Source organism: Trifolium pratense, linkage group LG1 (assembly GCF_020283565.1).
Source record: "Trifolium pratense cultivar HEN17-A07 linkage group LG1, ARS_RC_1.1, whole genome shotgun sequence".
In the NCBI taxonomy this organism is placed as follows: domain Eukaryota; kingdom Viridiplantae; phylum Streptophyta; class Magnoliopsida; order Fabales; family Fabaceae; genus Trifolium; species Trifolium pratense.
Window position 1 is genome coordinate 10082379 of NC_060059.1, and position 12928 is coordinate 10095306.

The 12928-nt window shown below is 29.9% G+C and overlaps 2 protein-coding genes across 3 annotated transcripts; one reads left to right on the top strand and one right to left on the bottom strand.

Moving 5' to 3' along the window:
• The first annotated feature begins 1341 nt into the window (after window positions 1-1341).
• LOC123920672 (geraniol 8-hydroxylase-like) lies at window positions 1342-3391 on the top strand. Its single transcript, XM_045972967.1, has 3 exons — window positions 1342-1411; window positions 1543-2426; window positions 2646-3391. Exons 2-3 carry the CDS (start codon window positions 1545-1547, stop codon window positions 3228-3230), a joined length of 1467 nt encoding a protein of 488 aa, XP_045828923.1. The 5' UTR covers window positions 1342-1411; window positions 1543-1544; the 3' UTR covers window positions 3231-3391.
• A 6091-nt stretch (window positions 3392-9482) lies between these two features.
• On the bottom strand, window positions 9483-11935 carry LOC123920682 (geraniol 8-hydroxylase-like). 2 transcript variants are annotated; one of them, XM_045972978.1, is made up of 3 exons: window positions 11855-11935; window positions 10384-11274; window positions 9483-10281 (listed from the first exon to the last, which is right to left on the bottom strand). In XM_045972978.1, the coding sequence occupies exons 2-3, from the start codon at window positions 11266-11268 to the stop codon at window positions 9697-9699; spliced, it is 1470 nt and encodes a 489-aa protein (XP_045828934.1). In that variant the 5' UTR covers window positions 11269-11274; window positions 11855-11935; the 3' UTR covers window positions 9483-9696. The 2 variants fall into 2 exon arrangements, with proteins under 2 accessions (XP_045828934.1, XP_045828939.1); XM_045972983.1 differs by having other exon boundaries at window positions 9485-10281; window positions 11871-11935.
• Between the last annotated feature and the right edge of the window lie 993 nt (window positions 11936-12928).

Genomic DNA, 12928 nt, shown 5'->3' on the forward strand with positions numbered 1-12928 from the left:
TATCATATCCTTATCCTGTTTTATATCCTATCCTGTCACTATGCTATCCTGCGCACCAAACGAACCCTTAACATAAGAAATTTCCCATGTTTTTCACACTTTTAACAACAACCTCGATTCCTCTACATGTTTCCATGCCTAATGGTTAGTCATAGTTTGTAATGGGCCGGGATAACTTTCATGTGGACCTCTAAAGAACGATAGGTAGGACTGGTGGGTCATCAATTATATATACATGCATCGTTCATGTAGGGTGGGACGGAGATGTCCGAAACCCGTTAGATATGGTTTTAGGGTTATAGTTTCTATAGTAGTTGAAAATTGGTAATGGTTTATTATCAAAAAAAAAAAAAAAAATTGGTAATGGTTTCGAGTAAAGACAAAACGTGAGAACAATGTTACTAGAGATATTATTAGGAGAGTTGAAGTTCATTAAATATCAAGTCTTTTTATAAATCATTTTATCAAATTTCTCAAGTCTTTTTAAATATGGCTTAACTATACATTTGGTCCCTTACGTTTATTTTAGGTTTCAATTTGGTCCCTTACGTTTAAAAAGTATCAATTTGGTCCCTTACGTTTATTTTAGGTTTCAAGTTAGTCCTTTCTGTTGACACGTGTACTGTTCAAACGGTGTTAGTGAAAAAACTAACAGAAAGGACTAACTTGAAACCTAAAATAAACGTAAGGGACCAAATTGATACTTTTTAAAAGTAAGGGACCAAATTGAAACCTAAAATAAACGTAAAGGACCAAATGTATGATTAAAGGTATGTTAAGAAAAATATCAATGAAGTATCAATGGCTTAATGCTATTTTTCTTAACATACCTTTAATCATTTTTTTTTTGGCAATACCTTTAATCATTTATTATCCCTCTCTTCTTTAAATTTTTAATTTATCTTGTTTATATCAATAATAGAGGATAAATTTGAAAAATAACTTATAATTTTTTTTTCTCATATAAAATTAAGTACATTTCTTAATTTATGAAAATAGTCAAAACGACTTAATTTGGGGCAGAATTAGTATGATGCATTATAATAGTACATAGCTTAGGGGATTATATTTCTTGTTTTAACTGCGTAATACAGTTACAACTTTCAACCATCCGATTTAAAACGATGACTGAGATCATTTTAAATCAACGACTAATATTCATTACCATATAAAACTGCATAAAAGCTTTGCAATCATGATCCACATTTAATTAGTATGTTTCTTTTGTTACATGGCATGTAAGATGACATGGTAAAAGTTGTAGCTTTTCTAATTTGTTTTGAAGTGGACCCGTATACCCAATCTCCTCCTATAAATTGGGGTGAACAAAGAGAGTAAATTGCAAGAAGTCCTTCCAAGAAGTCCTTCCAAGAAGTCATAATTTCTTAGTTCGCCTTTGAGAAGTACTTAAGTAAGTCCTTTATCAGCTATTCTTTCTGATTAATTATTACAAGCTTTAATCAATATTTACTCTGCCTTTAATTACATGTTAATTAATAATGATGTACATGTACTTAATTAACATTCCTCTATTGATTACAGATATGGATTATGTCAGTAGTACAATGATCCTTTTGATGACATGCGTTGTCACATACTTTCTTGGTTCACTTTATGCAAGAAGCAAAAATTCAAATAAGCTTCCACCAGGACCTTCCATTTTCACTATCATGTCACATGTTTTTGAATTATACTATAAGCCACAACAAACACTTGCTAAATTTGCTAAGTTTTATGGTCCTGTTATGCTTATTAAATTATGCACTGAGACCACTGTGATTATTTCATCATCAGATATGGCCAAAGAAATTCTCCATACTAATGATTCTTTGTTCACAGATAGATCTGTTCCTGATAACGCAACTACTCATAATCACGACAATTTTAGCGTAGTCTTTCTCCCATATTCACCTCTTTGGCAACACCTTAGAAAAATATGTCACAATAATTTACTCTCTAATAAGACTCTTGATGGAAGTCAAGAACTTAGACGTATGAAATTGAAAGATCTTCTTAATGATATGCATAAAAGCAGCTTAACTGGTGAAACTGTTGATATTGGAAGAGCTGCTTTTAAAGCTTGCATTAATTTTTTGTCATATACTTTTGTGTCTCAAGATTTTGTTGAGTCTTTGGATGATGAATATAAGTATATAGTGTCAACTCTCTTGAGTTCTGTTGGAACACCAAACATTGCTGATCATTTCCCTATATTGAAGATTCTTGACCCACAAGGTATTAGAAGGCACACTGATAAATATTTTGCAAAAGTGTTTTATGCCTTTGATGTCATAATTGAGAAAAGAATGAAGCTAAGACAAAGTGAAGATTATGTCTCAATGAATGACATGTTAGACTCATTGTTGGATATTTCCAAAGAAGATAGCCAAAAGATGGATAAAAATCTGATTAAACATCTATTATTTGTATGTATTTTTCTCACCAATCTCCTTTTTGTTTTATCTCACAATAACTTTATCAATGAATCAACCCTTTCTTTAAAAAAATAAAAATATTATTTTTGTAACTAATGATATATAGTGGATTTCGACACTTATAATTTTCGTCATTAATATTTTCTTTATTGTTTCTTCTACGATCTCACGAGTTCTTTACTTAACAAGTGATTATTATACTTTTAATAGGATCTGCTTGTGGCGGGAACAGATACTTCAGCACTTGGATTAGAAAGGGCCATGACTCGTCTAGTACACCATCCAGAGGCTATGTCAAAAGCAAAAAAGGAACTTGAGGAAATTATTGGATTAGGAAATCCAATTGAGGAATCCGACATTGACAGACTTCCATACTTAAACGCAGTGATAAAAGAGAGTTTGCGTTTACACCCTCCAGCTCCAATGTTGCTTCCTCGAAAAGCAAGAGTAGATGTGGAAATATCCGGGTACACAATTCCAAAAGGTGCACAAGTTCTGATCAATGAATGGGCTATTGGTAGAACAGACATATGGGATGATGCTGATTCGTTTTCACCTGAAAGATTTTTAGGATCTGAAATTGATGTCAAAGGTCGACACTTTAAACTTACGCCGTTTGGTAGTGGAAGACGAATATGTCCCGGCTCACCACTTGCTGTTAGAATGTTACATTTGATGTTGGGATCATTAATCAATTCCTTTGATTGGAAACTTGAAAATAATATGGAAGCTAAGGACATGAACTTGGACAAACCTCTAAGAGCTATTCCAGTTGCACTAAACAAAGTATATTAAGTGATTAACTAATGAATGTAATCTCTTTGTGTAACACCTCTACTTTAGTTTGTTGTTTGAGTCGGCTTAAGTGCCTCCCAGAGTTTGAAGCCTTTGTATGGGGATGTAAATTAGAGTTGGCTAATAAAATTTAAAATGCTGAAAATTTCATTGTTTGTCTACTTATTTTTTGTTGTGTTTTCTTTTTCCTTCCATATGTCTATATACTTCTTAGATTTTTAATGTGGTGATTTGAAGATTATCCAGAGTTTTTTAAGTTAAAACTCTTTAAGAAGAAGAAATTTGTTTAAAGACTCTGATCATTGACTGAGAAAACTTTTGAAGATTATTGACTGAGATCTGAAACTGTGTGAAAACTGTATTGTTTTCGATTGGAGGAAATCTCAATCCCTAATATCCCCGTGTTTCTCTAGCATCTTTATTGTTGAAAAAAATGATCTGAAGATTATCCAGAGTTTTTTAAACTAAAACTTTTTAAGAAGAAGAAAAAAACATTTCGAAAAATAATCCACAAATTTTCTTCTGCGCTCAAAATTTTTTAATCCACAAATTTTCTTCTGCATATTTTATTTTTTTGCCTTAAAAATAACATCCGAAAAAACTCTTCATTTGCGGTAAAACGACTCTGCTTATATCTAACATCCGGAATTGGATTTCCTACTGTTACAGTAAGATGATGCAACAGATTAGACCGTCTGATCTAAATTGTGTGGCTGCGATCATTTGAAACAATTTTAAAACTATATTATTTTAAACCGTCGAATCTATAATTATTAACTGAGATCTGAAACTGTCTAAAAACTATATTGTTTTCAATTGCAGGGAATCTCAATCCTTAATATCCCCGTGTTTCTCTAGCATCTTTATCCTTGAAAAAAAAATGTTAAAATACCTCCATATTCAAAGGTATTTTTCAATTGATATTCAAAGGTATCCTTGAGTAAAAATACCTTTATTTCTCTAGCATCTTTATCCTTTTTATCCTTGAGTAAAATTGATATTTAAATAATCATTAGAAACTTTTAACATTTGAATATGTATACTAGCAACCATATATATTCTTGAATGTTAATTTGTTTCCAAATCAAAGAAAAGTTTGATAATTTTGAACAAATATATTGTCAAGTAAAATATATATATAAACTAGCAACTATATCTGTCATTTAAGATTACAAAGTTAAACTCTTAATTTGTGTCGTGGAAAATATATATATCCATAATTTATTTTTATGTATGAAATACTAATTATGTTTTTCTTTTCAAAGCAAGAGAAGTAATTAGTCTTAACAGGCTGCGCAAGTGGGAAATATCATCACATCACTAACAAGCTAAAGCTTGAAAAGAGCAAGCTGTAGTAGTGTAGTGTCACACACTATCAAAATGTACATATTTGACTTCAGCTATTAAATTTCGGAAAATATTATTTCCCAACTTGCTGGATTTCTGTTTTTTTCCCTTATTATATTGCACCCTCTAGTTGAATTTTTTCCAACTCTTTGTTTTAGATTATTTACTGATTTTTTAGTCTAATATGTTGTTTTGTTTCTTATATTATGGTGGCTTAGTATATAATTTTGATTCTGCATCAAACTTTTTTTGGTTTGACAAATTGAAGGTCTTGTTTTATCCTATAAATAGGATCATATATGTAAATGTTTATATAACCAATTAAAATCATTAAAAAAGATGTTGACTAACAGTTTTCGATAGTTTTATAAAGGCTAAATGAATACTAATTAACTTTTTTTCTTATTACCATAGAATCATAGAATATAATAAAGCAAAAGGAATTCTTTGACAAGTTTGTCATTTGTCACCTGATAAGAGTCGTTGATATTTTAAAATATAATTTGATCTTTTTTATTAAGAACACTTTGGAAAAAAATTTTGGTTATTTTTATAAGAATTTTTGACCAATTTTCAAATGTTTTAAATGTTTAATTTTACTTATACACTTATTTATTATGAGAGAGAATATTAAAAATAAGTAAGTTAGTTGAATTAAGAGTAATTAAATAAGGGCATAGATTGAATAAATTTAAATTTTTAAGAGTATTAAATGAAAATAACTATGTATAATGTGTTTCCTTGATACGTGTAATTTTTTCAAAGTGTTCCTTATAAAAAGAATCAGAGATATAGTATTAGTGGTTATTGATTTTTAATTATTTTTATGTTTTATTTTTAATATTTAACTATTGGAGTATTTTTTTTTTTTTTTTTAGGAATTAACTATTGGAGTATTAAAAAATACTATTTGGAAATTGACTCTTCTGCACGCCATGTATTCAATGTACGTGTATATTGTTTCAAGAAAAAAATTATTCCCTCCGATTTAATATAAGAGAAATTTGCTTTTTAAATTCATTGAATTTCCAATGTATTTGATCTACATTTTTTTTAACAAGATATTTGGTCTATATTATAGGTTAAATATATTAAAAACTTAATGAATTTAAAAAATAAATTTTCTCTTTAAGTACTACGTCATGTAATACTACCACTCGAATGATTTGAATGTGCACGGGAATTTGAGATGTGTGTACAATACACTTTTCACCTGTTCCAACCTTCACACGATTGATTCAAGTATATAAGAATTTGTCTCTCCATCTTCTCTTCTCTCTTACCCCCTTTGGTCTTTAATATAAGATAAATTTTATTTTTTAGATTTATTGAGAATTTAATGTATTTAATCTATATTATTGACTAAATACATTAAATTTGCAATAAATCTAAAAAACAAAATATCTTTTATATTAAGGAACGAAGGGAGTATCGAAGGTTTGCACTTTGCATTACCAAGATTGGTTTGCTCTAATTCATGCATATGTAAACATTGGAACATGCGATGCATCCCCTTTTATATATCCATCTTCTTCAAATTGTTATTTGTCTCATTTTCATCAAGGGATTTTATTAAAAAAGAAGGCAAAATTACACAAGAGGTTATTTATCTTATTTATTTGTAACACTTTGATCATTTATCTTTTATTTGTAACATATGAGGAGTGTGTATGAACAAATCTCTCTCCAACTATTCAATTTCACTTTCAAATTTTTTCTCAAAATCGAATCAACACAGAGATCTGCTTCTGTATCAGCTTCCGTAACTTATGCACCATGGTTGAGATCTACAATCTGGAACAATTGATGAGAAGAAAAGGAAGAGGATGCTTTTGAATCGTGAATCTGCGAGAGGGTCGCAAATAAAAATCGTGAATCTGGATGAAAAAAACTGTTGGAGAGCATTAAGGCTAAAGAAGAAGCGTGTATTGAAAATATAGCCGCTAATGCCGTTCTCAGAGCTCATACTATGGAATTAACAGATCGATTACGGTTTCTAAACTCAATCCTTGAGATTCCTGAAGAAGTCAATGGATTTTTTGTTGAGATTCCTTCCATATCAGCTTCTGCACCATTTGGTGATTTAGGGTTTTTGGTATTGGAAAAATTAGGAAAAGGGTTTGAATGAATGATGAACATGATAGAGATGATGAAATATGATCTTTATTTTCTCTCAAATAAAAAAAGATTTTCTTTATTTTTTTAATTAAAATATATTTTAGAAAATAAAATTATTTGATGTGGCAAGCCATGTCACTATTTTTAAAATAAAAAATTGGAAAAAGGATTGAAATGTTACAAATATATAAGATAAAAGACCTATATGTTACAAATAAAATATAAAGGAACAAAGTGTTATAAATAAATAAGATAAATAACATCTGATGTAATTTTGCCAAAAAAGAATAATGTCAAGCTTCCACACAATACATGGCGGATTGAAATTTACTTTTTTTTTATTTTTACAATATACACCATACAGCTTAAAAATCTTATTTTTCCATTTCCTATGTCAAATTTTAAAATTTTTTAGATATTAATTGTAAAATAAAATATTTTTAATTTAATTCACACAAAAATTTTCCCGTGCACATGTGCACACAATAGTAATAGCTTACTACTAAGTAGTACTCCCGTCCTAAAATATAAAGGAAAATTGATCAAAGAAAATTAATGTATTTGATTAAGAATTTGGACTAACTAAATATATCAACTTTATTTAACCAATTTTTTCTTATATTTTGAGACGGATGGAGTATGTTATTACTTTTAGCTGTATCTGGTGGTGTTTTTGTTTGTCAACCATAATAGTTGTCATCATCTATATTCTATAGGTCCCCACTATACAGCTATGTCTTGGAAACTTCTATCTAGTATCTACTGCCTAAATTTTTTTTTGTAAGATTCTACCAATTAATTGACTAATCTACCATACTACCATATTTTGATGCCAATTTCAATTACCAAATTTTGTATCCACATGAGTTTTTAATTTTATTTGAACTCTCTAACCTTTATTTTATTCCAATTGGGCCGTGTGGGCTTAAACAACACATAAATCACGGAAATTTTCTCATCTCACTACTCACTTTCCCGCCTACTCCCTTAACGCACAAAAAAATTCGGAAAATATGTTTCGAACTATTTTTTTAGTGTAAAATTTACATTATAAAAAATTTGGAAAACGTTTTCCGAATTGCTAGGGGGGTAGCGGAGAAAGTGAGTGAGTGAGATGAGAAAATTTCTATTTAACGATGTTGAGCAACTGGGCCGTATTAATTAAGCAATGATGTTTTTTCTTCCGACCCCCCGTGATTCTTTTATACCCTCAATATTCCAATTTTGCCCTTGCAAAAGAATTCGGTTTGCAGAAACCGAATTTTTGCTAGTGCAAATTGAGAGTAAATTTCGATTTTTAGAAACCGAGATTTTTTTCAAGGCAAAAAAAATCCAGTTTCTAGAAACTGAAGTTTTTTGCAAGGGCAAAATTGAAAGTTTAGGGGGTATAAAAAAACACGGGAGGTTGGAAGAGAAAACATCTTGAGCAATTGACTTTCAACGACGTGTCCAATTTTTTTGATTATCTATTCCTTTAAATTAAACTGATAAAATAAAATATATTATACAATACAAATTTAAAATTACTAAAAATTAAAAAAAATGAATCTTCAAACAAATTTATAGCACCCACATTTATAACATACAAGAACATAATGCATACTAATATGAAGCGAAATTAAAGTGCTCAATGCTCAGAAAATTCATGTCGGAGGATATGTACATTGACAATAAAAGGAGAAGCCAAACCAACGTCTTAATTATAGTAGTGCATCTGAAAATTTACATTTCTTTTTTGGTTTACAATGAATTGAGATCTAACCAGGATCTATAACATACGTACCCAAACCTCTCACCACTAGACCAAATCTAAATAACTTATATTTTATATATACGAAATTATACTTTTAGACTTAGTCCGCCTATTTTTTATTTTTGTTTTTTTGGTAAGCAACTTAGTCCCCAAATGATTGATCGATTGGATTGCAGTACGAAGGGGTTTAAGAAGGAGGCGTTGGAGAGAAGTAGAAATGGTGGCCAACCAAGGCAGTGAAATCGAGACAATCAATCGGAAGAGGGTTTTGATTTCTTTCACCGCTGCTACATAAAAGTGAAGATGGTCATTAACTTATACGTCAAAATAACAATGTATGTCATCGTTGGAATTTTAAATACTAGTCCACAATGAACCTCTTATAGAGGTAGTCCTAATTAGAATTTTCTCGTACTATTAACTACATAATTTTTTTTTAACCAATCCAATATTTTTATTTTTTATTAAAATTAATTAATTAAACAACTTCATCTACTGATTTTTACTTGCCATGGCAGCATCTAACGATTGTATTTTCTAACAAAGTTTAAAATAAGGACTACGAAACATGCAAATTTTGAGATTGAAATGATCAATTTAAGAATTAGTCAAAAAAAAAGACCAATTTAAGAAGAATAAATAAATTAAAGAACCAATTCAAAAAATTGGTCCAATTTAAATGATTACAAATGTAATTTTACTTAGCGATAAAAAAAATATTCATGTACAAGCAATAAAAAAATGTAATTTTTTATTGCTTGTACATGAATATATTTTTTTTATTTACTTTTAGTAAAAAAAAAATGTAATTTTACTTAAAGAAAAATTATGATAATCCTCATTTGAAACTTTCTAATATTTGCTTGATCATTGGCCAAGTAAAATTACATTTGAAAACACAAATAAAATCTAATCATGTGAAGTTCTTAAAAATCGTAAATGGTTGGGACGTTAATGAAATTTGAGAAAGAAGTTTAGAATTTGATCCCCACTTCTCTAACAATATACTAACAACTATCATGTAAAAAAAATTATATAAATAAAAATTATTCACAATCAAACCGATTTATTATATGTTGAAACTTGAAATGGTAGAAGACATTTATACAAACCGACTCAAACTATAATATAGTAAACTTGTAAAATAAATAAAGCTAGATAAAGATACACAATATATTCCCATAAAACTGGATCCATCAAACCCAATCTTCAACAAGCTTAATTAAGAAAATACACTGATCTGATTAATTACTTAATGTTGTTTAGTGCAACGGGAATGGCTCTTAGAGGTTTGTCCAAGTTCATGTCCTTTGCTTCCATATTATTTTCAAGTTTCCAATCAAAGGAATTGATTAATGATCCCAACATCAAATGTAACATTCTAACAGCAAGTGGTGAGCCGGGACATATTCGTCTTCCACTACCAAACGGAGTAAGTTTAAAGTGTCGACCTTTGACATCGATTTCAGATCCTAAAAATCTTTCCGGTGAAAACAAATGAGCATCATCCCATATGTCTGTTCTACCAATAGCCCATTCATTGATCAGAACTTGTGCACCTTTTGGAATTGTGTAACCTGATATATCCACATCTACTCTTGCTTTTCGAGGAAGCAACATTGGAGCTGGAGGGTGTAAACGCAAACTCTCTTTTATCACTGCGTTTAAGTATGGAAGTCTGTCAATGTCGGATTCCTCAATTGGATTTCCTAATCCAATAGTTTCCTCAAGTTCCTTTTTTGCTTTTGACATAGCCTTTGGATCGTGTACTAATTGAGTCATTGCCCTTTCTAATCCATATGCTGATGTCTCTGTTCCAGCCACAAGCAGATCCTATTAAAAGTACAATAGTCACATGTTAGGTCAAATATTTCAAGTAAAATATTGTGGAAAAAATAGCATACATAATATAGATAGGGAGAGAAAAATACATACAAGTAATAGATGTTTAATCTGTTTTTTGTCCATCTTTTGGCTATCTTCTTTGGAAATGTCCAACAATGAGTCTAACATGTCATTCTTTGATACATAATCTTCACTTTGTCTTAGCTTCATTCTTTGGTCAATTATGATATCTAAGGCATGGAACACTTTTGCAACATATTTAGTAGTGTGCCTTTTAATGCCTTGTGGGTCAAGAATCTTCAATATAGGGAAATGATCAGCAATGTTTGGTGTTCCAACAGCACTCAATAAAGTGGAAACTATGTCCTTATATTCATCATCCAATGACTCAACAAAATCTTGAGACACAAAAGTATATGACAAAAAATTAATGCAAGCTTTAAAAGCAGCTCTTCCAATATCAACAGTTTCACCTTTTAAGCTGCTTTTATGCATATCATTAAGAAGATCTTTCAATTTCATACGTCTAAGTTCTTGACTTGCATCAAGAGTTTTGTTAGAGAATAAATTATTGTGACATATTTTTCTAAGGTGTTGCCAAAGTGGTGAAAATGGGAGAAAGACTAAGCTAAAATTGTTGTGATTATGAGTAGTTGTGTTATCAGGAACAGATCTATCAGTGAACAAAGAATCATTAGTATGAAGAATTTCTTTGGCCATATCTGATGATGAAATAATCACAGTGGTCTCAGTGCATAATTTAATAAGCATAACAGGACCATAAAACTTAGCAAATTTAGCAAGTGTTTGTTGTGGCTTATAGTATAATTCAAAAACATGTGACATAATAGTGAAAATGGAAGGTCCAGGTGGAAGTTTGTAGTTTGATTTTCTGCTTCTTGCATAAATTGAACCAAGAAAGCATGTGACAATGCATGTCGCCAAAAGGATCATCGCACTCTTAACATAATCCATATATACCTGTAATCAATAGAGGAATGTTTAGTACAAGTACTTTTACAAATTAAGGCATCATTATTAATTAACATATAATTAAAGTCAGATGAAATATTGATGGGTCATGTTAACCGTGTATCTTAATATAGAAAATATGTCCCCGTGAGCTTAGCTCAATTGATAGGGACATCACACTATATGTGCAGGAGCGGAGGTTCAAACCCCGGACACTCTACTTATTTATCTTTAAGTGGAATTTCTAATCACTAGATTAATTACTTGACCAAAAAAAAAAACTGTATTTAATAATTTAAGAAATTTAATGCTTAAAAAGTTAAATTACACAAGTTTCAAAAAAGCCAATGAGAACAAGCAACATAAGTAGATTTGCATGTGAATTAAAAGTTGGTTACAAGTTAGTTGTGGGTAGTACCACATATAAATCTACTTATGTGATTTATTATCATTGGTTGATGGGTAAATACCCTCAAATTATGAAATGATAAATCAGAAAAAAAAAAAACATCAAAAAATTATTTCGACATTTATTTCTTTATGACATAGCATTCTCCAATATTGATTAAAGCTTAATCAGAAAGAATACCTAATTAAGGACTTACTACTTAAGTACTTCTCAAAAGCTTACAAAGATTTTATGACTTCTTGAAAGGACTTCTTGCCACTTACTTTCTTGTTCACCCCAATTTATAGGAGGGAATGGAGGTTTACGTGTCTACTTCAAAACAAATTAAAAAAAAAGCTAGAACTTTTAGGTAAAAATTTTGTTCATACAATATTATAAAAAAAAAATCAAATTTAAATGGCTCTTAGTTGGTGTTTTAAAAAAAGGGTTCTTAGTTGACTATAAATCTTATTATAATTATTAATTACTTTCGCGATTTTTTCTTATGACAAGTGTATTGGGAAGAAAGCATCAAACAAGCATCTTGGATTTAACACAAAATAAAAAACAAGAAGAAGAAAGCATCATCTTGGCTTCTCCCTTCCAAACTTTAATTTGTTATTATACTGCAATAGCTAGTATGAACATGTCTTTTTTATTTTTATTTCTTTTAAAAGTAATTTAGTGGTTATAATCGTCAAAGATACGTAAATAGGAAAAGAGAAAGAGACGGTTATGGTTTCAATATAATATCAATGCATTACGTTACAAAAAGGTTACCTAGATAATATATAATAAAACTTAATGGACTCTAAACTAACAGGCCCAATAACATAAACTATTATTTTATTATCTAACAATAATTTTATTTATTTAAGATGAATAAGTGAATTCCTCGTATATTAAGTGATTTTCACATATATGAAGTCTTTTAGTTGTGTTCTTTTGTATTTGTGATTTCGTCGTCCGAGTGCGGCGTTGTGTTGGTCGTCATCTTGGTACGATGTTGGTTGATTTATCGTTTTCTTGCGGTGTTTGATTTATCATCTTCAATCAATTGCAGATTCAGTAAATGATTTGAGTATCAATGTTGCAGATCCAGAAACATGGACATTCCGTAACTTTAATTTTATCATGTTATTTGTAGACATTTTGTCGTTGTATGCTATTAACTTGGATGTTGTGAGTTTGTTCGCCGATTCATCCTTTTTGTTTTAAGCGATGTTGAATTTGTACTTACATCTAATGTACTCTATCGATTATTGGAATGAATAA